The following is a 27,421-nucleotide window of genomic DNA, read 5'->3' as shown; positions in this document are numbered from 1 at the left end:
GTGAGAGTGGAACCTGGAGAGTGAGTGATGATTATTGGAGATAATGAGGGGCGATAAATTGTGCTTTTTGGAAATGTGCTAATGGAAAGGTGTAAGGATTTAATGATTCGAACTGTGAATGGGATTTCACATTGGCAGGCCATGGCAAGCCTTGTAACACCTTTTACACCATCTATGAATTGTACTGAATTGTGCTGAGTTGTGTGGAGAATTGAATGGCAGCGGGGGAGGAAGTGTGTTTTGGGGACCATGGGTGGGGAAGGTGTGTGTGTCCGCAGGTACAGAGCAAGCTCTGAGGAGCGATGCCTGCGGGCCCCCCTCTGCGGCAATTACCCCTGGCAGCCGGTGGTAACTGGAAATTGGAGCTCGTCGGTGGAGGGTCTGGTTGGGCGCCGCGGGGTGAGGAAGTCCCCCGGTGACCCGTGTTGCTGCGCGAAAGCAGGAGGCAAAGGAGCCTGGGGTGTGTGGAGACCCTCACCGGCGAGGTAACGGCGGAAAGGGGCTGTTGGGCTGTCACGGGGCCAAGAGGTAAAGGGGGGGGGGGGCAATGAATTTGTAAGTCGGTTGACTTGTTTTTGGGACTGCGGGCACCACAGCCTGATGCGCCCCCACCATCTTTTGTGCGGTACCTCCCCGCTGCCTAGTTGAGGAATGCACACACACGTGAATGACATCAATGCCATGGTCCTGCAGGGGGTGTATTGGGAATAAGTGCTTTGTTGATTTTTGCAATGCCTTGATGACCTATGGAATGAGAATGAGTGGTTAAGGGGTCTGTGTTGCATGAATGTGGGCGAAATCCACCGAGCCGTGTCACTCACCTGTAACATCTGGACAGGGCCCGAGGAAATTTAGGGGGATGCATTGGGGATGGCCCCGCAGGTAAGGTTGAGTCTTGTGGCATCCACCGGGGGACGCGGTCTGTAGACCGGGGTATGTACAAAGGTTAGAGTTTTGAGTTTTGGAAAGATGGTTAAGTTTTGTGGTTAAGTTAGTGTTGTGTGTTGTTGTTTCCTCCCTCCACAGGAACAACGAAGAAGATGTACATACTTGCATGATGGTTAAGGGGTTCAGCATGTTAAGGAAGTGTAGGTAGGTAGTCCGACTCACTTCCCACAGCCCTTCCTGATTTATTTCATAGGTTAATTAAGTGTGTGACAGTAAGTGTTAAGGCTGGAATGGTAGCGCCTGCGGTGAACCTTGCAGGAGCTACGGTTCCAGGGGGGGGGGCTGTGTTATGAATTTGGTAATGCAACATCTAGAGCTAGGTAGATCTGAATAGGTAGGTATTCGGCTGTCGTGACAGGGACTCTACATGTAATAAGTTATTGATGTCTAGGCGTTTGTCGGGGTAAGATGTATGGTTGTGGACCTACCTGGAGGTTCGAGTGTTAAATAGTGAGGGATTAAAGGTAACGCCCCTGTGAGTATCACCTAGTAATCAAACCTTTGTCCTTTATGGCACTGCAAACCACATAAACATTAGTTAGGTCCTTAGTGCAACATTAAATAATCCCCTTTCCCTGACAAGGACTTCGTATTAAATTGGCAGGAAACCAGGTCAAAAACACCGCCATAATTGGCCGCCACCGTGTACACCTCAAAAAGGCCTACAAACCTGGCCGGCACGTGTTATGCCAGGACCGCGGGGTCACGGACGGGAGATGTCAGGAGTCGCATGCCGCAGAGGGCGTGACCTGGGCGAGTTGGGAGGCTATGATTGGCTGAGGAGCGCGCCAATGTGACGTCATCGGCCACCAATATAGGCGACGGTCGGACGCCATTTCAAGACACACGGACACACACGTCGATGAGCGATCAAGTCGGAAGTTGAGTTGAGTCGCAGAGTTCGTTGTTACAGTTCCGTACCAGAGTTCGTGGCAGTTGGCACAGGACACGGTTCATTGAACATTCGTGACCACAGCTCGTTGCAGTTGGCAGTTGGCACTTGGTTTTGGTTGCTTCGTGCAGCCCTGCGGTGGACCGTTGGAGCAAAGGAGCTCGTGGTGTGTGTGGGCCGTTGGACCGACGAGGCCTGGTGGCGCTTGGAGGCGGACGCAGAGGGCCGTGGAACTTGGAGCGAGGTGTGCGATCGGGCCGAAAGGAGCGGTGTTGGACGGCAGCCACAAAGACGACGAAAGACCAGATAAGCCCGAATCCGCGTACATTTTGAACGACGTGACGTGTTCTTTTCGTAATTAATCTCCCTCGTTTTGTGTTTGATATCAGTCGTGTGGGGACGTCCCGATTTAGTTATTAGTATTACCGGCGCGTGTTTTTTTTTCACTGTTATTACTTTTCAATAATAAATCCTTATATTATTTTCTGTACATATTTGAACGCAGTTTCCTGGGTGTTTCATTTTAATAGATAAGGCTGTGGAGCTCGTTGCGTCTGGCCTCCCGCGCGTTTAACTTTGTGTTGAGCTTGAATCCGCCATTGAGTTTTCGCCTCGGGAGTGTAAAGTCTCGCAATCGGTCATCCGTGTTACCCTACGGTGTTCACCAAGGGTAGTCACGCGACAATATTATATTTTGTATTGTTAATTAATTTTCTGAAATTTGTAGAATTTGTTTTTCACTTGGAAGTTTGGGTTACGATCTGTAAATAAAGGTGGAAAAAGTCTGATGTAATGCAATTAAATTCCAGGCTACACAAGCCAACAAAAATTTTGAAAGGGGGTAAAGACATCCAAAACCTTGATCTTTTCTACCCCCATCAATTCACCCCAGATCCACTTTTTTGAAATACCAACTTCTTTCCTGGAAGTTCCAGCAGTGTCCATGTGTTTTATACATCCCCCACCTCCCCCACCACCACTCCCCCCAAGCCCTCTCCATCCCACAGATATCCCGATGTCCCTGTTCTCTGCTGTTGTACTTGTGTGCTTCCCTCCATCTCCCCACCTTGTCTCCCCCTCGCTTTATTATATGTTTTGCGAGTCCATTTTTTTTTCGTGATAAATGTTAGCTCTGACACGAGCCTCGATGTTGCAGACAAAAAGCAAAAAACACAAACAAAAAAAAGACTTTCTTTCTGTCAACCCTCGACTCTGATTCTGCAACTGGACCCGACGGCATCAGCCCACGGGTCCTAAAATCCTGCTCTGCTGCTCTATCTCACCCTCTCTCTGTTCTCTTCACCCTCTCTTTTGCTCAAGGTCAACTGCCATCTGCTTGGAAATCAGCCAACATCACCGCTTTGCACAAAAAAGGTGCAAAAACAGATCCTAGCAACTACAGACCAATCAGCCTTCTCCCAATTATCAGCAAAGTCATGGAATCCATCATTGCTTCGGATATGAAATCTTTCCTCTTCTCCAATGGCTTGATCTCTGATCATCAATTTGGTTTCAGACCAGGTCACTCTACTCTGGACATGCTGCTTCTGCTGTCTCAACAATGGATGGAGGTCCTCAATGCCAAACAGGAAATTAGAGCTGTCTCCCTCGACATATCACGTGCCTTCGACACGGTCTGGCACCCCGCTCTGCTCACCAAACTCTCCTCCTTTGGTATCCATGGAAATCTCCACGCATGGCTGGCGGACTTCCTCTCTAGTCGTCGTCAACGTGTGGCCCTGAATGGGTTTCTCTCATCTCCTCTTCCTGTTCAGGCTGGAGTTCCCCAAGGCAGTGTTCTGGGCCCCGTGCTTTTTCTGGTCTTCATCAATGATCTCTCTGACTCTCTCGAAAATCCTCTCTATCTCTTTGCTGATGACTCCACTCTCTGCCGCTCCATTCCTCTTCCCTCAGATCGGCAGTCTGCTGCCTCCTCACTCTCTGAAGACCTGGACAAAATCACAGACTGGTCAAACAAGTGGAACATGTCTTTCAATCCTGACAAATCTCACACTCTTACTATGTCTCTCCGAAAAGATCGACTGGACAACCCTCCCATCTACTTTCTCAACAATCCTCTCCAAGAAGTTCTGTCGCTCAAGATTTTGGGTCTCACTATCTGCCATGATCTTTCTTGGGAAAACCACATTTCCAAGCTGGCCTCCAAAGCCAGTCGCCGACTGGGCATCCTCCGTCGTGCGAAGTCCTTCCTCGGCACACCTGAGCTCCTCACCACATACAAGGCTTTCATCCGCAGCTCAATGGAATACTGTTCTCCCCTATGGGCCGGTGCTCCTGCCTCACACCTAGCTCGGCTTCACGCTGTTGAAACCAAAGCTTTCAGAATTATTGGAATCTCCCACGATGAAGCTATCTCTGAGGGCCTTTCACTCACTCACCGCAGGCAGGTAGGTGGTCTTTCTGTCTTCTACCGACTCCTCTCCGGCCTTGCACCCCCAGCTCTCTCTGTGCTCTGTCCCCCAAATATTCCTACAGGTCGCACAAGATCTGCCAGCAACCCTCTGATGGTTAAACTGCCGAAATCTCGGCTCTCTGCTCACCTTCACTCTTTCATTCCTCTTTTCTCCCGCCTCTGGAACAAACTCCCTCACTCCCTTCAATCCCACTCCTCCCTCCAGGTCTTTAAAACAGCTGTTCACCACCATCTCTTATCTTCCCCCATCCAAAACCTTGATCTTTTCTACCCCCGCTAATTCACCCCAGATCCACCTTGTTTGAAATTCCAACTTCTTTCCTGGAAGTCCTGGCAGTGTCCATATGTTTTATACCTCTCCCACCGCCCCCTTCCCACGCCCCCCCCCCCCCCCAAAGCCCTCGCCCTCTCTCAGATCTCTCGATGTCTCCATGTCTCTCGGTCCCTGCTCTCAAATGTTGTGTTTGTGTCCTTCCCCCTCTCTCCCCATCTTGTCTACCGCTCCCTATGTTATATGTTTTATGTGTCGGTTTGTCTTTCTGTGTGATTAATGTTCGCTCTTTCACGAGCCTCGACCTTGTATACAAAAAAAAAAAAAAAAAAAAAAAAAAAAAAAAAAAAAAAAAAAAAAAAAAAAAAAAAAAAAAAAAAAAAAAAAAAAAAAAAAAAAAAAAAAAATACTGTAAGTAGCAGAATATTTTAAAGTGATCAGCAAAATTAATATCTGAGTTATTACCTCCGCCACCTAGGGTGGATGGCGGTTATGTTTTCACACATCTGTCTGTTTGTCTGTCTGTGGGCAGGATATCTAGGAAAGTTATGAACAAATTCGGACGAAAGTTGGTGGACAGTTTGGGTGTGTGACAGACAAATTGATTAGATTTTGGGGAGGATCCGGATACAGACACGAGAATTTCTAAAGTGATTCTTCAGGACCAAAGACGATATGCAAGCAAGATATCACAAAAGGTTGTGGATGTATTATGAGAAAACTTGGACAATAAGTTCGATAGGTGACCAGAACATGCCCATTAGATTTTGGTGTTTCACAAGGATGTCCGGATGCAGATCCGACCTATCAGTGGGATTAATCCAGCACGGACAAGTGGGAGGACCTGAACCTTTGCAAAAGGATATCCTTCCTTCATCTCAAGCTAGAGAAGCAATAGAGATATTAGTAGTGAGCAATATTACATAATGTTACGGAGAAATAATAGATAGAGCAACAACACAAGAACATGCATTTTAAGGCCATTTTCCCTGCGAGACCGGGGGTCAGCCTTGCGGTCCCCATGACAATCTTCGCCATTTTGCCCTATTTTCTGCATCTCTCCTTGTTAACCCCCTTGCCCGCATTTCTTCTTCCACCATCTTTAGCCAAGTCTTTCTCGGTCTTCCCCGTTCTCTACTTCCTTCTACATTCATTTCCATCACTCTTCTCAACCAGTCACTTTCATCCTTCCTCAACACATGACCAAACCATCTCAACCTGTTCCTCTTCACAGCATCAATCACAGGTTCTATTCCCATCATCTTTTGCAATTCATCATTTGTCTTCCTCTCTCTCAACGATACTCCACACATACACCGAACCATTCGCATTTCCACTCTTTCCAACCTTCGTTGCTGCTCTACGTTCATTACCCATGTCTCGCTCCCATCAATCATAACACTTTTCACACGTGCAGCATACGCCTTTCCCTTCAGCTTCAGCTTCAACAACACTCCCCTCCTCATCAGCACGCCACTCAGTTCCCGAAACTTCTTCCATGCACATCTCACTCCAGCAACTGTAGCCGAGTGATCCACCTTCTCCATTCAGCATGTCTCCGAGGTAGCAAAATGTTTTCACACCTGCCAGCTTCCCACCGTCTCCAAGACCCAACTCAACATTTCAACCATCTGCAGCTCCCTGTGTGCACACCTTACATTTGAATGTAGCTGCCACACTGGTTAACGACCCTCTCAGACCACTACATTTTTGATGAACCCACTCAGCGCACATTGTACATTGAATGGAGTTCACTCCGACACCCTTCCTGCACACAATGGCCACTTCCCAGTTCTTTGCACCTCACCACATGCTTTACCACTTGCCATCACCTTCGTCTTTCCGATATTCACCTTCAGACCTTTAGTCTCCATACATTCCTTCCACTTGTTCATCTTTTCCTTCAGTCCATCCATACTTTCCGCAATCAACACCAGATCATCTGCATACAACAACTCCCATGGTAAACACTCCTTTACGTTCTGAGCCAGCACCTCCATCACAGCTACAAATAGTAGTGGACTTAGTACCGACCCTTGATGCACTCCCACCTTCACCTCAAACTCACCACTGTTCCCGTCCTTCGTCCTTACAGCTGTGCGCGCTCTTTTGTACATTGCCATCACGACTCTGATCAACCATTTCTCCACTCCTAACTTCCTCAATGCCCATGTCAATACTTCGCGTGGAACCCTATCGAATGCTTTCTCCAGATCAACAAATCCAAGAAACAACTTCTTCCTCTTCTCCATGTACTTCTCCTGCAACTGCCTCACAATAAAGAGCGCATCTGTCGTTCCTCTTCCTGGCATAAATCCAAACTGCATTTCGTCGATCTTCACCTTCTTCCTTATCCTCCTCTCCAACACCCTTTCCAATACCTTCATTCCATGCTCCAAAAACTTTATCGCTCGGTGCGAGCCACACTCCAGAGGGTCACCTTTCCCCTTGTATAGAGGGACGAGGGTACTCAGTTCCCAATCCACTGAAATGCGGCCTTCTTTCACTAACACATTACAGATCTGTGTCATTCTCTTCACACCCCAACTTCCAGCTGCCTTCAATATATCTCCCACAACTCCCGTTGGCCCTCCCGCTTTTCTCCTCTTCATTGCTTTTATCGCTTCGTCAACTTCCTTCTCATTTATCTTCTCTGCCGGTCCTAAAACTGGGTTACTCTCTATGTTGCCATCCCATTCATTATCTGTATTCAACAGCATTTCCATATATCTTTTCCATCTTCCTTTAATTCCATCTGGGTCCACAACGATTTGTCCCATTTCATCCTTCAAGCAACTCACCCCCATCAGATCACACCTCTCTTTCGCTATCTGCTTTGCAACCCTGAATACCGCTCTCTGCCCCTCTTCCGAATCCAAGCGTTCTCCGAACATTTTCCTACATGCCTCCTGCGCCTTTGCTACCTCTTTCTTTGCAGCCTTGTTGGCTGCCTTATAACTTTCATGCTCTGCTTTTTCTGCTCCCGTACCCTTCGCCTTCTGCCACTCCATGAACTTCTTCCTCTTCTCGTCAATCCTCTTTCCAACTTCATCATCCCACCACGTTTCCGAGTGCCTCGGTGGTCCTTTTGTCCATCCACATACCTCACCAACAGCTCCCAACAGACTATCTTTCATTGACATCCAACCACTTTCAAGCTCAACCACATCATCCTCTATCCTACTCAGCCTCTCTTTTAATGCCTCCCTTACTGTCACCTCTTTCAACCTCCACACCTTCATTCTCGGTTGGTACTTCACCCGCCAAGCTCTCCTCGCACCTATCACCCTCATGTCGCAGACAACCAAGTGGTGCTGTGAAACAGCCTCCTCCCCCAGGATCACCTTTGTGTCCCGGAGGTGCCCCCCATCTCGCCTACGCACCATCAGGTAGTCAACGGTTGTCGTCGACCCACCTGACGTGTATGTAACAAGCTTATTATCCTCTTTCTGGAACTGAGTATTACAAATCAACAAATCAGCTACATCAGCAAACTCCAAAATCCTTTCACCTTCTCCATTTCTCACACCATATCCGTAACCCCCATGAACTCCCTCAAAACTTCCCACATGTCCATTTAGGTCTCCTCCGACCACAACAACTTCCTCATCTTTCACGTTTTCCATCAGCTTCTCTATCGTACAACAGAACTTGTCCTTCTCTTCATCGCTCCGACCAACCTGCGGAGCATATCCCGAGATGACGTTCACCAAGAGCTTTCCAATCATCATTTTCACCATCATCAACCTATCACTCACTCTAGTCACACTCACCACAATGTCTACAAACTCCTCAGAAAACAGGACACCAACACCATTCACGCCCTCCGGGCACCCTTGCCACACAAACTTGTATTTCTGTCCCTGCCTACCCTTCACCATTCTCACACCACTTCCCTTCCATCTCATCTCTTGCACACACCATATGTCCACTCTTCTTCTGACCAATACTTCCACCACTTCTCCTGATCTCCCTGTCATTGTCCCTACATTCCATGTCCGAAACCTCAGAAACCGATCTCCACTTCAGGCTGTACCATGCCCATATGTAGTTGTAATTGTCATGGTTCTCTTTTTGAGGCAATGTTTTTATGGCCGGATGCCCTTCCTGACGCCAACCCTCTTCATCGCCTCTTAAGACACGCAGGGATATGGTGTACCTATTCTAACCAGGGTACACACCGGAAATAATAGATAGAGCAATAGAGAGATATAATATGAGAGGTGTGTGTGTGTGTGTGTGTGTGTGTGTGTGTGTGTGTGTGTGTGTGTGTGTCTCCATTTTTCTCAGAGATGGCTGAACGGATCTTCGTCAAAATTTCAGACGTTCATCAGTGCCTGGGAGGTTTTCGACCAAAAAAATAAATAAAAATAAAAATAATTTTTAAAAACGCTCGATAGTGCCGAAGCCTTTTTCATTACTGACAGTTATATGCAAGTATACATCCGTAAAAATAAATACAAAACAATCACCAGACATTTGAACACAAATAAATCAAACAATTCCGGAAGTGTATGAAGTTGGAAGCAAAGCTTCTTCTTCTTCTTCCTGATCGGCATCACACTTAACTCAGAAACGTGATGAACGGCACATTCACCAGTATATATTCAACGAAAAGGTGATGAACCCCCTTCCTCTCCTGCCACTCCTGCCTCTCCTGCCACTCCTGCCACTCCTGCCACTCCTGCCACTCCTGCCTGCCTCCCCCCATTCCCTCCCCCTTCCCCCTACCCCTCCCGGTTGAGACAAAGGCGATGGTATTGAGGACGTTAAGAGTGGAGGAATGGTTGATCAGAGTCGTGATGGCAATGTACGAGAGCGCGTGCACAGCTGTAAAGACGAAGGACGGGAACAGTGATGAGTTTGAGGTGAAGGTGGGAGTGCTTCAGGGGTCGGTACTAAGTCCACTACTACTTGTAGCTGTGATGGAGGTGCTGGCTTGGAACGTGAAGGAGAGTTTGTCGTGGGAGTTGTTGTATGCAGATGATCTGGTGTTGATTGCAGAAAGTATGGATGAACTGAAGGAGAAGATGAACAAGTGGAAGGAATGTATGGAGACAAAAGGTCTGAAGGTGAATATCGGAAAGACGAAGGTGATGGCAAGTGGTAAAGCATGTGGTGAGGTGGAAAGAACTGGGAAGTGGCCATGTGCTGTGTGCAGGAAGGGTGTCGGAGTGAACTCAATTCAATGTACAATGTGCGCTGAGTGGGTTCATCAAAAATGTAGTGGTCTGAGAGGTTCATTAACCAGTGTGGCAGCTACATTCAAGTGTAAGGTGTGCACAGAGGGAGCTGTAGATGGAGGAAATGTTGAGTTGGATCTTGCAGACGGCGTGAAGCTGGAAGGTGTGAAAACATTTTGCTACCGAGGAGACATGCTGAATGGAGAAAGTGGATCAGACTCGGTAACGGTTGCTTGAGTGAGATGTGCATGGAAGAAGTTTGGGAACCGAGTGGCGTGCTGACGAGGAGGGGAGTGTCGTTTAAGCTGAAGGGAAAGGTGTATGCTGCATGTGTGAGAAGAGTTGTGATTTATGGGAGCGAGACATGGGTAATGAACGCAGAGCAGCAACGAAGGCTGGAAAGGGTGGAAATGCGAATGGTTCGGTGGATGTATGGAGTATATATATATATATATATATATATATATATATATATATATATATATATGAGAGAGAGTGAGAGAGTGAGAGAGTGAGAGAGTGAGAGAGTGAGAGAGTGAGAGAGTGAGAGAGTGAGAGAGAGTGAGAGAGAGTGAGAGAGAGTGAGAGAGAGTGAGAGAGAGTGAGAGAGAGTGAGAGAGTGAGAGAGTGAGAGAGTGAGAGAGTGAGAGAGAGAGTGAGTGAGAGAGTGAGAGAGTGAGAGAGTGAGAGAGTGAGAGAGTGAGAGAGTGAGAGAGTGAGAGAGTGAGAGAGTGAGAGAGTGAGAGAGAGAGAGAGAGAGAGAGAGAGAGAGAGAGAGAGAGAGAGAGAGAGAGACAAATGATGAATTGTGAAAGATGATGGGAATCGGGCCTGTGATGGATGCTGCGAAGAGAAACAGGTTGAGATGGTTTGGTCATGTGTTGAGGAAGGATGAAAGTGACTGGTTGAGGAGAATGATGGAAATGAATGTAGAAGGAAGTAGAGGATGGGGAAGACTGAGAAAGACTTGGCTAATGCGGCCAATGGGGTTAACAATGGGAGATGCAGAAAATAGGGCAAAATGGAGAAGATTGCCATGGGGCCCGCAAGGCTAACCCCGCTCTCGCAGGGAAAATGGCCTTAAAATGCCTGTTGTTGTTTTGTTTGCATCTCAAGCTCTAGATTGATAGAAGGCACAGGGTGAGCTATGCCAACGCTATTTTCTTTCCCACTGAAAATATCTTCTTCCCCTTTGTATCTCCACACACTATTGCATTGCAATGATTTAGCGAGCAGAAACAACAAGCGGGCACAATTTATCCTAATGGCAGTATTAAGCTTGCAAAGCTTGCAAATGGAGAGCCAAGCTTGCATCTTCTACACAGGATAGGACTATGACTGAGATCACGATCGGTGACAACAGAATAGAGCATACATACTTCGACAAACTGATTGACCCTAATTTCAACATTTTCCATTATTCAACAAGGATGATGACAGTTGCTCGATTGCCAAGGCAGACTTGTTAACCAATGTAGTTGCACACACTGCCAGGTGATCCGATGATATTAACTGCACAAGGCAGGAAGTTAAAGAACCAAAGTCAAGAAAATTATAAATCTATAACATCTTGCAAAAGAAGAGCTCCCCAACCAATAAAGAAGTATGGTAAGCAGTTGTGCACCAAGCAGTCAATGTCAAGTCTGTGGAACACAAACTTGCATGGAAAACTAGTACCTGTTCTCAATTTGTACACGTCTTATAGCCTTGCAGCATGATTAAACACCCCACAAATTACTTGCGAAAACATTCGAAACAAGCATTTATAATGGACATTTTGATGACATAAAAAAACATTTTTCTCTAAGATTTTCAGTTGAAAATAAAACTGGAATGGCACTCTTCGCCGTTGCGACGTCGTCCGATACGCCTCCGCCCACATTATCACATCATTATACATACTTGCACCAAGGTTGATTTAAATCCCTTTAGCTGTTATCAAGTGTCACATTTTTACCTGACATGAACTCTGACCTTTGACCTTTGATGCAGAAATCTAATCAGTTAATCTTTTCATCATAATATATACTTATACCAAGTTTGGTAATAAAAAATTCCAATCACTGGTTTGCAAGCACAATAACAGAATTTTTACCTGATGGGAACTTCTGACCTTTGACTTATTGACCCCATAATCTAACTGGTTTATCTTTACATCATTATAAATACTTGTACCAAGTTTGACATAGTTCCCTTCAGCCATTCTTAAGTTATCGGGGTAACAAAAACCTATTGCAGACTCTGACGCCGAAATCTCATCAGTTCATCGTTGCATCATAATATATACACGGATACAAAGTTTGGTCAAAATCCCATCACCGATTCGCAAGTTAGTTTGGTCACATTATTTTACCGAACGGGACCTCTGACCTTTGTCCTCATAATATAATCAGTTCATCTTTGCGTCGTTATACATCCTCGTACCAAGTTTGACATAGATTCCTTTAGCTGTCCTCAAGTTATAAACCTATTACAGACCCTGACCTTTGACCTCTTGACCCCAAAATCATATCTGTTCATCTTTGCATCATAATACATACTTGTACAAACTTTGGTCAAAATCCCATTGCTGGTTCACAAGTTATCAGGGTAACAGGATTCGTTTTTAATCTAAAGTGACCTCTGACCTCATGACCCCAAAATAGAATCAGTTCATCTTTATCTCATTATATATACCCGCACCGAGTTCGACAGAGTCCTTCAACCGTTCTCAAATTATCGCGGTCACAAAAACCTGTCACGGACGCACAGATGCACACTCCGAAAACATAATGGCCCCGGCAACCTCGGCGGAGGCATAAAAAACAAAACATACAGCACCTGTGAAATGGTGCTCTCCACAGGGGGAGTTACACTGTACACTGACAACTGGGGCATCAGAGCAGTGGTTGTAGGTTGTGCCTGAGAGGAGACGGCGACTCCAGCTTTCCCCAAGGCCTGCGCTTGGTTGGAACCAGGAATCACAGTTCCTGGCTGACCCAGTGCAACCATAGGTGGAGCTACAACTTGTATCGATCCTGCACCTCCAACCCCCCTCAAGCCCAGTTGTTGGACGAGGTTTGGGATAGAGGGAGCAGCAACACCAGCAGAAGAAGGATACGTTATTGCTGTCGGAGCCGTTATAGATACCTGAAATTTAAAAGAAAGGAAACAAAGATGAGAAATCATTTGCTGATTCATGTTGCAGTAATATTTGCAAACAGTTCTTAACTCTGCTTCACCAGCAACGTTTTTCTCATTGAGGAGTAATAAGTTTTATTCCTTTTAGATTTTACATTAATTCCATGTTTGGTCTAAGAATGAATAATAAGAGATTATTCCTTTTCCTTTCTAGTTAAATATTTTTCCTTCCTTCTGCCTTCGTTATATGAAAGTGCTCCACCACGTGACCTGGGTTCAACTACAAAAATTAAAATGCATCCTCAATTATGGTTCAAGTTGTGCCAGTAATCTTTCCTCCCTCCCTCCATCGACACTACAGATTAAATCCGGATAATGAGCAACACCTCGAGTTGCCTAATCTTAATCAAAGACTGCACAAGGAGGATCCTAATCATTACTCTGACTGTACACCACATTGAATCAAGGCAGCATCACAAAGGTGAGGCTCCAGTGTTACCCTATTACATCACCACCACGACTATTACTGCTTTTACGGTCACAATTGGTCCCACCTTCGTGAAGGGACGGCCGGGAAAAGGTTTTGGCCGTTCACCAACCAGCTAGACAGGCCTGATGCTCGAACGAAGGTGGCAGGAATTTTGCATTTGTTCAGAGTGCCAGCGATAACTCACCTACCCTACCCTCGTCTTCGTGGAAAGACATCCACCAGCTAATGATAAGAGAATGAACATCCACAGCATGATGTCCATCTGAAGGACAACCCCTTCTCAATGCAACGCCCGCTCTGCCTGTGAAGCACCTGGTTGCCAGTTTGTAGTTGGGTCGGAACGAGAATCAAACCCAGACTAGACACATAGGTAAGTGGGCAACCTCTTAACCACCCTGTCAGACCAAAGTTGGACTGTTATAACAGGGTGTTATTTCAAAAAGGGCTCACAAGTCAAAAGGTCCAGTTGTGAAGGTCCAAAAGGTCCAAAAGGTCTACTTCCTTCTACATTCATTTCCATCACTCTTCTCAACCAGTCACTTTCATCCTTCCTCAACACATGACCAAACCATCTCAACCTGTTCCTCTTCACAGCATCAATCACAGGCTCTATTCCCATCATCTTTCGCAATTCATCATTTGTCTTCCTCTCTCTCAGCGACACTCCGTACATCCACCGAACCATTCGCATTTCCACGCTTTCCAGCCTTCGTGCCAGGCAGACAGACAGACTAAAAATATTTATCAACAGCAGATTCCCTCCGGTCCATCAACAGTGACCTGAACAGGGAGATGTGTCAAGTTGGAGCAGACGCCTCAGATGTTTGAGGTTCACACAGTTTGGGACAGCAAAGGAGGCACTATTGGTGGGGTGCAGGAATGTAGAGATGAGGCAAGACCGGGAGAGGGGGGGGGGGGGGGGGGGGACAGGGCTTAAGATGAGACAATGCGGGAGGGAGGGACGCTGAGGGGTAGGGCGGGGGGAGATGGGAGGTTGCAGTAAGAAGGGGCAGATGAGAGGATGTGGGACAGGAGATGGGAGGTGCGAAAGATGGGGGGGGGGGGGGTAAAGGTGTTGGGAGGGTGCAGTCTGGGAGAGACATGGGCAAAGATGGTAGTGGGTGTGACGGGAGGGCTTTGAGGGGGCAGGGCAAGGGTGATTCTTTGAGGGGTCGGGGTGAGGAGAAACTTTAAAGAGTTGGGGTGAGGAGAAGCTTTGAGGGGGTTGGGAGAGGGGAAAAGCAGAAAGAGGGGACATGAACTGGAGGGATGCTGAAGAGGGTAACACATAGAAGTGGTGGGATTGGAAGGATGGAGGCTTGTTGGAGATGTGGGGGAAGTTATTGACATGGAAAGGTTTGACAGCGTTAAAAGATTGAAGGGGAAATTGATTATCATGCACAGACAACCTCTGCACACTGAACTTCTCAAGATTCCCAATCTGTACATACAGAGACAGACCTCATGGGAGAGGAGGTGGAAATAATCATTATTGAAAAAAAAAATGGAGGAAAGTAGTACTGTCGGAACAGGCAGAAAGAAGGTTGATGGACCAAGCGTTTAGGCGAGACAGGTTTGGAATATAATCCTTGTGAAAAAGAAGAGGAATATATTGTGATGAACATGTGAAATGCTTATGATGGAGAACTAAGGAAAGTTCGACATTTTAAAATGTATTTTGAAAGCTTTTAAAACTTTTAAAATGCTCCACTTTCCACTTCAAAGGAAGAAACAAAAAAGAGAAGCATTTCATTCAATTAACATTTAGTTTGAAGATATTGAGAAAAGGAAGACAAAGAATGAAGTAGAGGAAATACATGCAAAAGGACTTACAGGCAGATTGAGTTTGTGTTTTGGATTGGAAAAAATGTTTTGTTTTTTTTAAATGAAGAGGGGAGCTATGTATGATAACATTGAGGAGGCTGAAAGGACAATACTTGGGAGAAAAGAAGTGCAATGAGGAATGCGGTGTCAAAACAGACAGAATTTGCATGCTGGCTATCCGAGAACAAGGTCTGAGCTACACACCACAAATTTGACAATACAGCACAACAAATTTGACAATACAGCACAACAAATTTGACAACACAATTTCGTCTGGTCAAATCTGTTTCTGGTGTTTGTTCCCCTTCTATCCCCTCCCTTACCTCAAACGGCTATACAGCTGACACCGCACGTGAAAAAGCTGAATGCCTCAACTCTGTGTTTGCATCAGAATCTTGTGTCCCGAACCAATCTCTCTCTGTGCCCACCACCTTTCCCAGTCGAACCCAACTGCTCCTGGACTCTGTGCCTTCTCTCCTGACAAGGTGGAGAAGTTTTTTGTCATACCTCGACTCTGATTCTGCAACTGGACCAGACGGCATCAGCCCACGGGTCCTAAAATCCTGCTCTGCCGCTTTATCTCAACCTCTCTCTGTTCTTTTCACCCTCTCTTTTGCTCAAGGTCATCTGCCAGCATCTTGGAAATCGGCAAACATTACCGCTTTACACAAAAAATGTGCAAAAACAGATCCTTGCAACTACAGACCAATCAGCTTGCTCCCAATTATCAGCAAAGTCATGGAATTAATCATCGCTTCTGACATCAAGTCCTTTATCTTCTCGAATGCTTGATCTCGGATCATCAATTTGGATTCAGACCAGGTCACTCTACTCTGGACATGCTGCTTCTGCTCTCTCAATAATGAATGGAGGTCCTTAATGCCAAACAGGAAATCAGAGCTGTCTCCCTTGACATATCACGTGCCTTCGATAACGGTCTGGCACCCCGCTCTGCTCAACAAACTCGCCTCCTACGGTATCCATGGAAATCTCCATGCATGGCTTGTGGACTTCCTCTCTGGTCGTAGTCAACGTGTGGCCCTGAATGGATTTCTCTCATCTCCCCTTCCTGTTCTGGCTGGAGTTCCCCAAGAGAGTGTTCTGGGCCCTGTGCTTTTCCTGGTCTTCATCAATGATCTCTCTGACTCTCTGGAAAATCCTCTCTATCTCTTTGCTGATGACTCCACTCTGTGCCGCTCCATACCTCATCCCTCAGATTGACAGTCTGCAGCCTCCTCACTCTCTGCAGACCTTGACAAAAATCACAGACTGGGCAAAGTGGAACATGTCTTTCAATCCTGACAAATCTCACTCTCTCCCTATGTCTCTCCGAAAAGATAGTCTGGACAACCCTCCCATCTACTTTCTGAACAACCCTCTCCAAGAAGTTCTGTCACTCAAGCTTTTGGGTCTCACTATCTGCCATGATCTTTCCTGGGAAAACCACATTTCCAAGCTGGCCTCCAAAGCCAGTCACCGACTGGGCATCATCCTTCGTGCAAAATCCTTCCTTGGCACACCTGAACTTCTCACCACATACAAGGCTTTCATCTGCAGCTCAATGGAATACTGCTCTTCCCTCTGGGCTGGTGCTCCTTCCTCACACCTAGCTCGGCTTCACGCTGTTGAAACCAAAGCTTTCAGGATCATTTGAATCTCCATGAAGCGATGAAGCCAACTCCAAGGGCCTTTCACTCACTCACCGCAGGTAGGTTGGTGGTCTTTATCTTCTACCGACTCCTCTCCGGCCTAGCTCCCCCAGCTCTGTCTGTGCTCTGTCTCCCAAATATTCCTAAAGGTCGCACAAGATCTGACTGCAACCCTCTTATGTTTAAACTGGCAAAATCAAGACTCTCTGCTCACCTTCACTCTTTCATTCCTCTTTTCTCCTGCCTCTGGAACAAACTTCCTCACTCTATTCAATCCCACTCCTCCCTCCAGGTCTTTAAAACAGCAGTTCACCACCATCTCGCCTTCCCCCATCCAAAACCTTGATCTTTTCTACCCCCGTTAATTCACCCCAGATACACTTTTTTTTGAAATTCCAACTTCTGTCCTGAAAGTCCTAGCAATGTCAATGCGTTTTATACCTCTAGGTAGGTTTAACATGGAAAAATGGGCAAAAACACAAACAGCAATACAAGGACGAAAATATAACAAAAAGACATGACGGATCCGGTCCGGAAAACTTAGCTTTGATGACGTAAAAGGAGCAACTTCTGATCCAACCTACCTACACGTGCAGCAGACATTGAACTGGAAGCCAAACTTTTTGTTCTGTTGCGTCCTGATCTGTTCTGTGTTCTAGCTACACCACGAGCCTAGACACTGTGTACAAAAGAAAATCCTGTGGAATTAACTTCCTCTTGTCTGTTAAATCTCATCCTTCCCTTCAAATCAGTGGCTGATTACCCCTCCACAAATGGGATTTGTGCATTATAATCACCCGAGGCAAAGTTGAGTGCAAACACAGTATCATAGCTTTAATACGAAATGTATTTGCTTCATGTGTAGGACTTTCTAATGTATTTGTACTTAACTAGAGAACCGCACCTGGCATCATCATGTATTTGGTATCGTATCAAGGTTGTTTTTTGCAGATTTCAAAAGAGCAAATATCACAAATATGTTCACTTTCTTTTGTGAGTTCCTACATTAATTTCATTATGGCAGACCTCAAATGTCCCTCCCATCCAGGTTTAACAGAGTGGCATACCGTGGAAGATGGCTGTGTCACGCCAGGCAAATCTGCATTTGATGCAGATGTGAAAAGTTGCATGCCATCTGCTGAAGGAACACTTGAGAAAGGCTGCCCGGCTGTGGCATTGAGCCCCGCTACGTCAATCCCCGAACCATCAGAGTGCTGTAGACCTGCAGCAGCCTCAATAACAGTTGCCTGTCCCAAGGTGGCCTCCTGTATTTTGGAGAGGGAGGGATGGGCAAGGGGATAGTGAAGGGTGTGGTGTGGGATGGGAGGGGGGGGGGGGGGGAGGGGAGCGGAAGAGGGGGCGGGGGGGAGCGGAAGAGGGGGGGGGAGGGTGGAAGGTGAGGAAAGGAAAATGAGTCAGAGGGAAAATGAGTAATAAGTTTCAAGAAGAAATACAGATTGAGCATTAAACTTGAAATTTGGCAAAAAGAAATGCACATCTTGGTAATATGATGAATAAACACAATCATGGGTTATATACATGTACAGGAGAAGGACCGTACTGCTATCCATTTGGAGCACCTGCAATGTCTGTTGGGTGATGTTGGCTTCTTGGAGCGACTGCTGTAAAATATCACAAGGCTGGCCTGGTGTTGCTGAAGACACAGATGTTTCAAATTCATCATCAGAGTCCTCCAGAAAGCGCAGGGTGTTAGCAAAGGGGTCTTCATTCCCAGAACGGTCTGCCAGGCCATTGTTAACAGCATTGGCTGGAGATGATGGCGTTTGTAAGGGCTGGAACAGGTAAAAAAAAACGGAATGATTGCCAGAAAGATTTTTTTTTTTTAAAGTTAACTCGCTCCATTCTTTAGCTTTTTTTTTTTCTTTTCTTTTTTTACTTTATTGGAATTTGATCTTCCTATTGCCGGTACCTATAATCAGAGAACAATTAAAACAAAAACCAGAAAAATACTTCCAAAACCTGCAAAATAAAAAATAATTAATTCCTTCCACAAGTGTCATTCTCACCACAATTTCAGCAAAAATCCCTGCATTGTCTCCCACAAGCAAGTCATCATTGTCCAACTCCTGAGAAAAAGGAAAACAATAAAGTTGGGAAAAGTAAGAAAGACAAAGAAAAAAAGAGATACACATCCAAAACGTGATTTCAGGAAGGACAAAAGAAAAGTTAAAATATATTACCAATCATTACTGTCACCTTGCTCTCCTTTTAACCCTGATCAATAATGCAAAGCAGAAATTGAAGTCGACTTTTTCCCAGCTTAGAATAAACAAAACATTCCGACGTGGAAGAAAGAATTGGGTGTGGTTTGAATAAACAAAGGGAGGGTGGTGGAGAGAAAGAAACAAATCTGAAGGATCAGATTGTAAGAAAAATATTAAGGCTTGTTCACAGCACAAAGAAAATCGAAGTCTAAGTGGGTCTATGGGATGTCAAATTGGATCCAGGTTTGATCCCCCAAAATAGGTATTTGCTTTCTTCTCTGAAACTACACAGAATTGCAGCAGTAAAATACCACACATTTTAGATACAGTACAGTACTATATTACAAACATTTCGATAGACAGAGAAAAAATGATTCTTGTGAAGGTGATCTTTGAGAGTCACAAGTCAAATAAAGTCACAAAACCACCAATGACAGATCATTTAAATTTCAAACTGGTCAACCACCTTTCCACGTTAATACTCAATGCAAAATGAACTGCAATTTTTTTTTCCTCAAACCCATTCATTTCAGACCACCAGTTCTGTTTCTACCTTGGACATTTCTTTCTCCATATGCTCCTTCACCTGAGTTGTACCAATATGAGATCAATCACCCTTGTTCTCATCCTCTTCCAATGTTGATATAACTTGGCACATTCATTGGCCTTGTTGAGAAACGTACTGTTGCAAAATTCCAGAGGTATTTGAAATGGTTTCTGAAATATTGCATGTCAAGGATTGAACAAAAGTTCCACCCGTGCTTTGTTTTCATGTGGTACGATTTTAATTGCACGAAAAACAACTGTGTGTGTGTGTGTGTGTGTGTGTGTGTGTGTGTGTGTGTGTGTGTGTGTGTGTGTGTGTGTGTGTGTGTGTGTGTGTGTGCGCGCGCATTCCAAAATAATAATAAACATAAACATTTTTTTTTGTAATTGATGTTCGCTCTTACACAAGCCTCGATTCTGTATACAATATACAGACTTGGCATTTAATATGGAATTTTTTTTTTTTTCTTGACGGGTTTACTTTCTTAACTCAGTATATCAATCTGGTGAGTTTCTTTTACACTTTGGTGATTTATTTGTTAAAAGAACCATGTCACTGATTGTCTGTCGCAGCAAGAAGTCAACAACAGGATTATATCACAGGTGGCGTGGCAAAATGTACGGACAGGTGCATTTGATGATTGGCTTCACAGTCGGGTATACAAGGGTTGTTGCATTCTGTATTAGTGGAAATCAACTGCTGCACGTCTCCAAAAGTTATTGCCGCTTCCTCTGGAGATGGTCCGTTAACTCGACAATGCTGTTTGTCATGGAGTGGTGGCTTGACGAAATTACGGCATGAAACAGCGTGCTATTGCTCGGCAGTATGGCATCACTCAAGGTCAGGTGTCAAAGATCCTGAAACGAAATGCTTAGAGGGGTATCCCTACTCCAATACCGAGGCCAGGACGTCCCCGCAGAACCACAAGGAGGGATGATCGCCAGCTGCACCGGTTAGTCCGCAATGGCCGTACCAAGTCAGCTAATCAGCTTAGGGCTGAGTGGCAGCAACTGACAAATGTGCCTGTATCCAGAAGGCTAGTCAAACAACGACTGGTTCAAGCAGGCTATCGTGCCAGGCATCCTCTGAGAAAGCCACGCCTGACCAGACAACACCGCCAGCGCCGATTGCAGTGGGCCAGAGAGCACCGTCAATGGCAGCCAGGACACTGGAATCACATGATCTTCAGTGACGTCTAGATTTCTGGTCTATCGTCAAGATGGCCGCATCCGAGTGCGCAGACAAGTGCATGAAGCCGACAACAAAGATTGTATAGTACCAAGAGTCCAAGCTGGAGGTGGTGGGGTGACCGTTTGGGCTGCTTTTCATGCAGGGGGCAAAACTGACCTGGTTGTTCTGAATGGAAACCTGAACCAGTTCAAGTACAGGGCCATTCTGCAAGAAACATTGCTTCCATTTGCTCGTGCAGCCTTTTGAGGAAACTTTGTCTTCCAAGATGACAATGCATGGCCTCATCGTGCTCGCATGATCCAACACTTTCTTGCTGACCGTGGTGTAGAGCATGTGGAGTGGCCTGCCATGTCCCCGGATATGAATCCGATAGAGAACTTGTGGGCAGAATTAACGCGTCAAATCGACCACTTGGACCAGCAGCCGACCTCTGTGCGTGAATTGCAGCAGGCTATTGTCACTGCATGGCAAGCGATTCCTGTCCAAACCTTGGCAAATCTCGTGAACAGAATGCCTCAACGTGTACGTGCTCTCCTGAATGCTCGTGGGGGTTACACGAAGTACTGAACTGTAATTTTCCTGTCCGTAATCCCAGTCGTAATTTACCTTTTGTTTTTGTTAAAACAAAATTTGGCTAATGTGCAAAATAAAGAGATACTTCTGGAAAACGCACAGAAGTTTAACACAGTACTGTCCGTGAATTGAGTTCGATATCAGTTTACATCACTTTCAAGGATCAATTTATTTGTTTCGAAATGTCAAATGTGGTTTTTCTTTCTTTTAAAGGTCACATTAACAAAATCTAGAATAATTTCAACATAATTCCAATGAACTTTTGGTTCTAAGACATCTTGAAAAGTAAGTTCACCCCCACAAAAAAAAGATTCCATATTAAATGCCAAGTCTGTATATATATATATATTTTTTTTTTTTTTTTGTTGTTGTTGGGGGTTCACACCTGGATCCACCTTGACCCCGGTGAACCCCCTTAGACCTCGATTTTTTTTTATGCCGTGAACAAACCTCAGTCACAACATAACAAATATCATTTGTGCCAAGTTTGGTCACAATCCCTTCAGCGGTTTCGGAGGAGTTGTAAGTGTTTACGGACGGACGACGCACCATCGCAGAAGCTTCCCGAACTTCGTTCCAGGTGAGCTACAAATTGTATTGTACAAAGCTCATAGAGGATTTACTTGGAAAAAAATGTGTCTGTTTAATCATAAAGATTCCCATTTTAAAAGACCATGTGTCCAGGATTGAGGAAGATGAAGCAAGCCTTCAAGCTTTTATGCAATGGTTGCTGTTGTCCTATAATAATAATAAAATTGGTACTGTCAGAAAGTGAATAATCAATATACTTGGTTGGAAAACCAATAGTCGATTAACTTGGAACAAAAATTCATGTCCATTAAATCATAAAAAATGCCGTTTGGAAAATGCCAGCTTTCCGTGATTGAAGAAGTGGGAAGGGGATTTTAATGCAGCCGTTCCAATGGAAACATTTATTATTTTATGATAAAGAATCGTTTACAGTTTGGAAGGATATGAGAGGAGCATACAAAATTATACAAAGTAATACTTCTCAAAGCGATATAAAACAAGATATAAAAGTACATGACAGGAGCATTCAAACAACAATAACGATAGTCACAATTACAACAATTAGGCATTATAAAAGACCCTTTTCCACATGTTTTACTTCATTTTATATCCTCATTGCCACTCACAGATAGACATGCAAGGTGTATGTGAGGTACAACATGCTGTCTTTAGATTAAAACTCAGTGAAGCAAAGGGTAGACATGCCTGGTATTAATCAAAACCGACACGAGCCTTCACGAACAAGACAAGTTCTTCATTCTACATTTTCATCAAACTTTGGCTTTAATTGACTTGGACAGGTGAGTTTTGGTTTTAAATGAAAGCTGATAAGTTGCCCTACATATTATATGCATTTCAAAGCAATGGCTTCAGTACCAAAGGTCATCTTTGCTATCCTTTGACCTGAGGTAACAAAAACAAGTAATCTTACATTTTACCAAATTTCCATTGTTCATAAGGTCATGATATTTTTTTTTTTTTTTTTTTTAATGTAATCAGTGGGCACACTAGTTTTTAGAGGTATTCTGAGTTTGAAGCAGGGTGGTCTGATTTTTAGCAACATAGTGGGGTTCTACTTTGGAAGGATTGCACCACATAAGCTCAGAAAATTTCCAGTTTTATTACAAATTCTTTCAGGCAATACAGTAGAAGATAAATTGGTCAGGCAGCATAATTTGAACCCCTTTTGTAAAAGCTCTTGCGACAAGCTTAACCTAATGTAGCAGGAAAATCACAACTACTTTTAGCCACAGCAGTCAATATCTGCTGCCTCCAGGAGCAACAGGATTTGTTTGCAGAATTGTCAACGGCCCGAAGCCGGAGAAAGGAATACCCTCTCCCTTTCTATTCCAAGAAAAAAGGATTACCCTCTCCCTCCGGCAGGGGTCAGTGGCTCAACCACTTGCACTATTCTAGATGTACAGCAGAAAATCGCAAGTTATCTCCCCACACTCGTGGGGGTCGGGAGGGATTTTGGTTTGTTTGTTTTTGTGCCTATGACCTGACCCTGGGAAAGCCAGGCACGAATGCAAATTTGGTGGAGGATGGCTCAGCCATTTTGGATTCCATCAGGAACAGACATGCATATCCAATCTACAAACATTGCCTTATTTTAGTTAGAATATGGTACCAAGTACCTGAAATTTCAACCAACAGCAACACCATGAGACCTTGGCAGTAGTGTGTAAATGTTGATCCTGGACCCCCATTGACTTACATGTTAATTTTCCTCAAATCAAACGCCTCTATATCTCCACCCCAAATCCCCATTAACACCTATCCTTAATCCTCTGTTGCGGATATGGGATTTGGCCTCCATCCATATCCGCTTGTAAATATTCCCCTATTTCCCCAATACTCCCCAACTATCCCCAATCCCCCATTCCCTAGTCCCATTGTCTGTAAACAACACTCTGTAGCCCCGACCTTCCCCTTTTTCCCCCATTAAATGTCGTGCCCAGGTTCACCGCATCTCACGTAGACAACTATAGGACATCTTGCTAGTTATTCTTAGTCTATGTCAGTTAAGGACTCGTTTCCATTAATTCTGACTCTTCGTTGCACCAGAATGTGATTGTATGGCACCGTTAGAAAGTTTAGGACCTCCCAATACCTCCCCGCAGCTCTTCCTCATGGAACTACAACCACAACAACAACAACAGCGGCGGCGGCGCGGGGAGTGTGCGTCCTCACTCCGGCTTGGTTAGCCGCCATTGAACATGTGCTCCGACGGGGTTACCACGCAGGGGCTCACTGTCAGCTCCTCGTCAAGGGCGGAGCCCGGTAACCCCCCGTACCCAATAAGAAGCGGCGGACCGATTCCATCTGGGGTGGAGCTAACGAGCCGAGGGCGTGTCACTCCCCGCTGGGCATGCGCAGGAAGACGGAGGTGACGTCAGATGCGCCTCAGCTTGGAGAGAAAAGGACGCCACCTTCCGAGCGCGACAATACCTCCCCGCATATCTGGACCGGACCGGGTCGATTCTGCCCCTGAGCCAAGGTGCACCTTGAGCTATCGACTGCCTGCCCTTCCTTGCCATCAATCCCTGTGTGAGTCAGTCTTGTCCCGTTTGTCTGTGGTCTGTCGGGACTAAGATAAGACTGTGTCTAAGTGCCCATCTTGCTGTGCTTTACCTCTTGCCGTGTAATCTAACCGTTCTGCATAACCAATATTATATCCTCCTCCGGAGGTCTTGAGAACTGTACCCCTTGTGTCGTTGCCTTAATCCCAGCCGTTGTGTCCTTTCCTTCATTGATTTAGCATAGCGCGATTCGGCCAACGTTCGAGTGTAATCGGGTAAACTGTGCGAACACGGCGGCCATTCCGCTCGGTCAAGCAACATCTAAGTCGTGTCCGAGACGTCCGATTTCTAGTGTTTGGAAATTTGGAAGAGCTTGACCCTAGCCTTTCCCTTGCGAGGGCAAGGAGGAACTTAACACTTGACACTTAAGCTTAGTTTGAAGTACACCCTGCCAGCGCCCACGGCGGGACGGCAGGGCAACCAGAAGGGACGAGGTTCTCCTGACCACGTGGCCCTCGATCTGGGAAGCGAGAGGCGTTCCATTAGTGGACGCGCCCCTCACGCCCGACTTTTGGGCGGCCCCGGCAGGCCGTTTGTTTTGACGTTCCGTGACAGGCCCCGCACCCCCACCTCCGGGCCGACCGGGCGACCGGAATGAATCCCGGTGTCCCGATCCGAACCTTCAGAGCGGGCCGGCTGCACTTTCCGTCCCTGCGGTCCCAAATACCGGAACCACCCGCATACCACTTTATTCGACAAAATGAGGTGCGGCCTACAGCCTTAGAAAACCAACCCTATATAAGTCAATACCTCCAACGACACAGGCGCGCATTCGTGCCACGTGACGTGGTGACGTCATCGCGCTTTCACCTTAAAAGATTTATTTGATATAAATTGATATTTTGATATAAGCCTTAGAAAACCAACCCTACAGAAGTCAAATGGTCCAATAAAGGGTGATGGGAGGGTGATGGGAGGGTGATGGCAGGGTGATGGGGGAGGGTGATGGGGGAGGGTGATTTTCCTCAAATCAAACGCCTCTATATCTCCACCCCAAATCCCCATTAACACCTATCCTTAATCCTCCTTCATTAGACCACTCAAACAATGATCCTTCTATATGATGAACCTATAATCCTTCTGACCTTATGAACCAAGTATCAACGATCCTAGACCACCCTCTAATCCCCATTAACACCTATCCTCAATCCTCCTTCATTAGACCACTCATAAACAAATATTTACCCTTATGGACCTATGATCCTTCTGGCCTTATGAACCTATGATCCTACAGCTAATGTTCTTATCTACACCATTTTTAAACCTTCACTCTTTCGTCTGGTTGATAGGGGAAAAAGGCGGCGGTAGCCCCTTAAAATCCCTAACCCATTATACAGACTTGGCATTTAATATGGAATTTTTTTTTTGTGGGGGTGAACTTACTTTTCAAGATGACTTAGAACCAAAAGTTAATTGGAATTATGTTGAAATTATTCGAGATTTTGTTAATGTGACCTTTAAAAGAAACAAAAACCACATTTGACATTTCGAAGCAAATAAATTGATCCTTGAAAGTGATGTAAACTGATATCGAACTCAATTCACGGACAGTAATGTGTTAAACTTCTGTACGTTTTCCAGAAGTATCTCTTTATTTTGCACATTAGCCAATTTTTTTTTCAACAAAAACAAAAGCTAAATTATGACTGGGATTACGGACAGTAAAATTACAGTTCAGTACTACGTGTAACCCCCACAAGCATTCAGGAGAGCACGTACACGTTGAGGCATGCAGTTCACGAGATTTGCCAAGGTTTGGACAGGAATCGCTTGCCATGCAGTGACAATAGCCTGCTGCAATTCACGCACAGAGGTAGGCTGCTGGTCCAAGTTGTCGATTTGACGCGTTAATTCTGCCCACAAGTTCTCTATCGGATTCATATCCGGGGACATGGCAGGCCACTCCATATGCTCGACACCACAGTCAGCAAGAAAGTGTTGGATCATGCGAGCACAATGAGGCCATGCATTGTCATCTTGGATGACAAAGTTTCCTCGAAAGGCTGCACCAGCAAAAGGAAACAATGTCTCTTCCAGAATGACCCTGTACTTGAACTGGTTCAGGTTTCCATTCAGAACAACCAGGTCAGTTTTGCCCCCTGCATGAAAAGCAGCCCAAACGGTCACCCCAACCCCTCCAGCTTGGACTCTTGGCACAATACAATCTTCGTTGTGGGCTTCATGCACTTGTCTGCGCACTCGGACGCGGCCATCTTGACGATAGACCAGAAATCTAGACTCGTCACTGAAGGTCACATGATTCCAGTGTCCTGGCTGCCATTGACGGTGCTCTCTGGCCCACTGCAATCGGCGCTGGCTGTGTTGTCTGGTCAGGCGTGGCTTTCTCAGGGGATGCCTGGCACGATAGCCTGCTTGAACCAGTCGTTGGTTGACCAGCCTTCTGGATACAGGCACATTTGTCAGTTGCTGCCACTCAGCCCTAAGCCGATTAGCTGACTTGGTACGGCCATTGCAGACTAACCGGTGCAGCTGGCGATCATCTCTCCTTGTGGTTCTGCGTGGACGTCCTGGCCTCGGTATTGGAGTAGGGACACCCCTCTGAGCATTTCGTTTCAGGATCTTTGACACCTGACCTTGAGTGATGCCATACTGCCGAGCAATAGCACGCTGTTTCATGCCAGAATTTCGTAAAGCCACCACTCCATGACAAACAGCATTGTCAAGTTGACGGACCATCTCCAGAGGAAGCGGCAATAACTTTTGTGGACGTGCAGCAGTTGTTTTCCACTAATACAGAACGCAACAACCCTTATATACCAGATTGTGAAGCCAATCGTCAAATGTACCTGTCCTTACATTTTGTCACGCCACCTGTGATATAATCCTGTTATTGACTTCTTGCTGCGAAAGACAATCAGTGACATGGTTCTTTCAAAAAAGACATCACCGAAGTGTAAAAGAAACTCACCAGATTGATATACTGAGTTCAGAAAGTAAACC

The 27,421-nt window shown here is 45.6% G+C and overlaps 1 protein-coding gene across 6 annotated transcripts in view; it reads right to left on the bottom strand.

Annotated features, from left to right (window-relative positions):
- The window catches only part of LOC137436479 (uncharacterized), a 175,056-nt gene that overhangs the window by 58,610 nt on the left and 89,025 nt on the right, over positions 1 to 27,421 (bottom strand). For all 6 annotated transcript variants that reach the window (XM_078786464.1, XM_068130307.2, XM_068130305.2 and 3 more), the window contains 4 exons: positions 18,839 to 18,898; positions 18,392 to 18,604; positions 17,879 to 18,076; positions 12,549 to 12,857 (listed from right to left, as the gene is read on the bottom strand). In XM_078786464.1, coding sequence (XP_078642590.1) covers positions 12,549 to 12,857; positions 17,879 to 18,076; positions 18,392 to 18,604; positions 18,839 to 18,898 — 780 coding nt within the window. The remainder of the gene's footprint in view (positions 1 to 12,548; positions 12,858 to 17,878; positions 18,077 to 18,391; positions 18,605 to 18,838; positions 18,899 to 27,421) is intronic.

Source organism: Myxine glutinosa, chromosome 11 (assembly GCF_964187855.1).
Source record: "Myxine glutinosa chromosome 11, kmMyxGlut1.1, whole genome shotgun sequence".
NCBI lineage: Eukaryota > Metazoa > Chordata > Myxini > Myxiniformes > Myxinidae > Myxine > Myxine glutinosa.
This window is presented reverse-complemented; position numbering and strand designations above follow the sequence as displayed.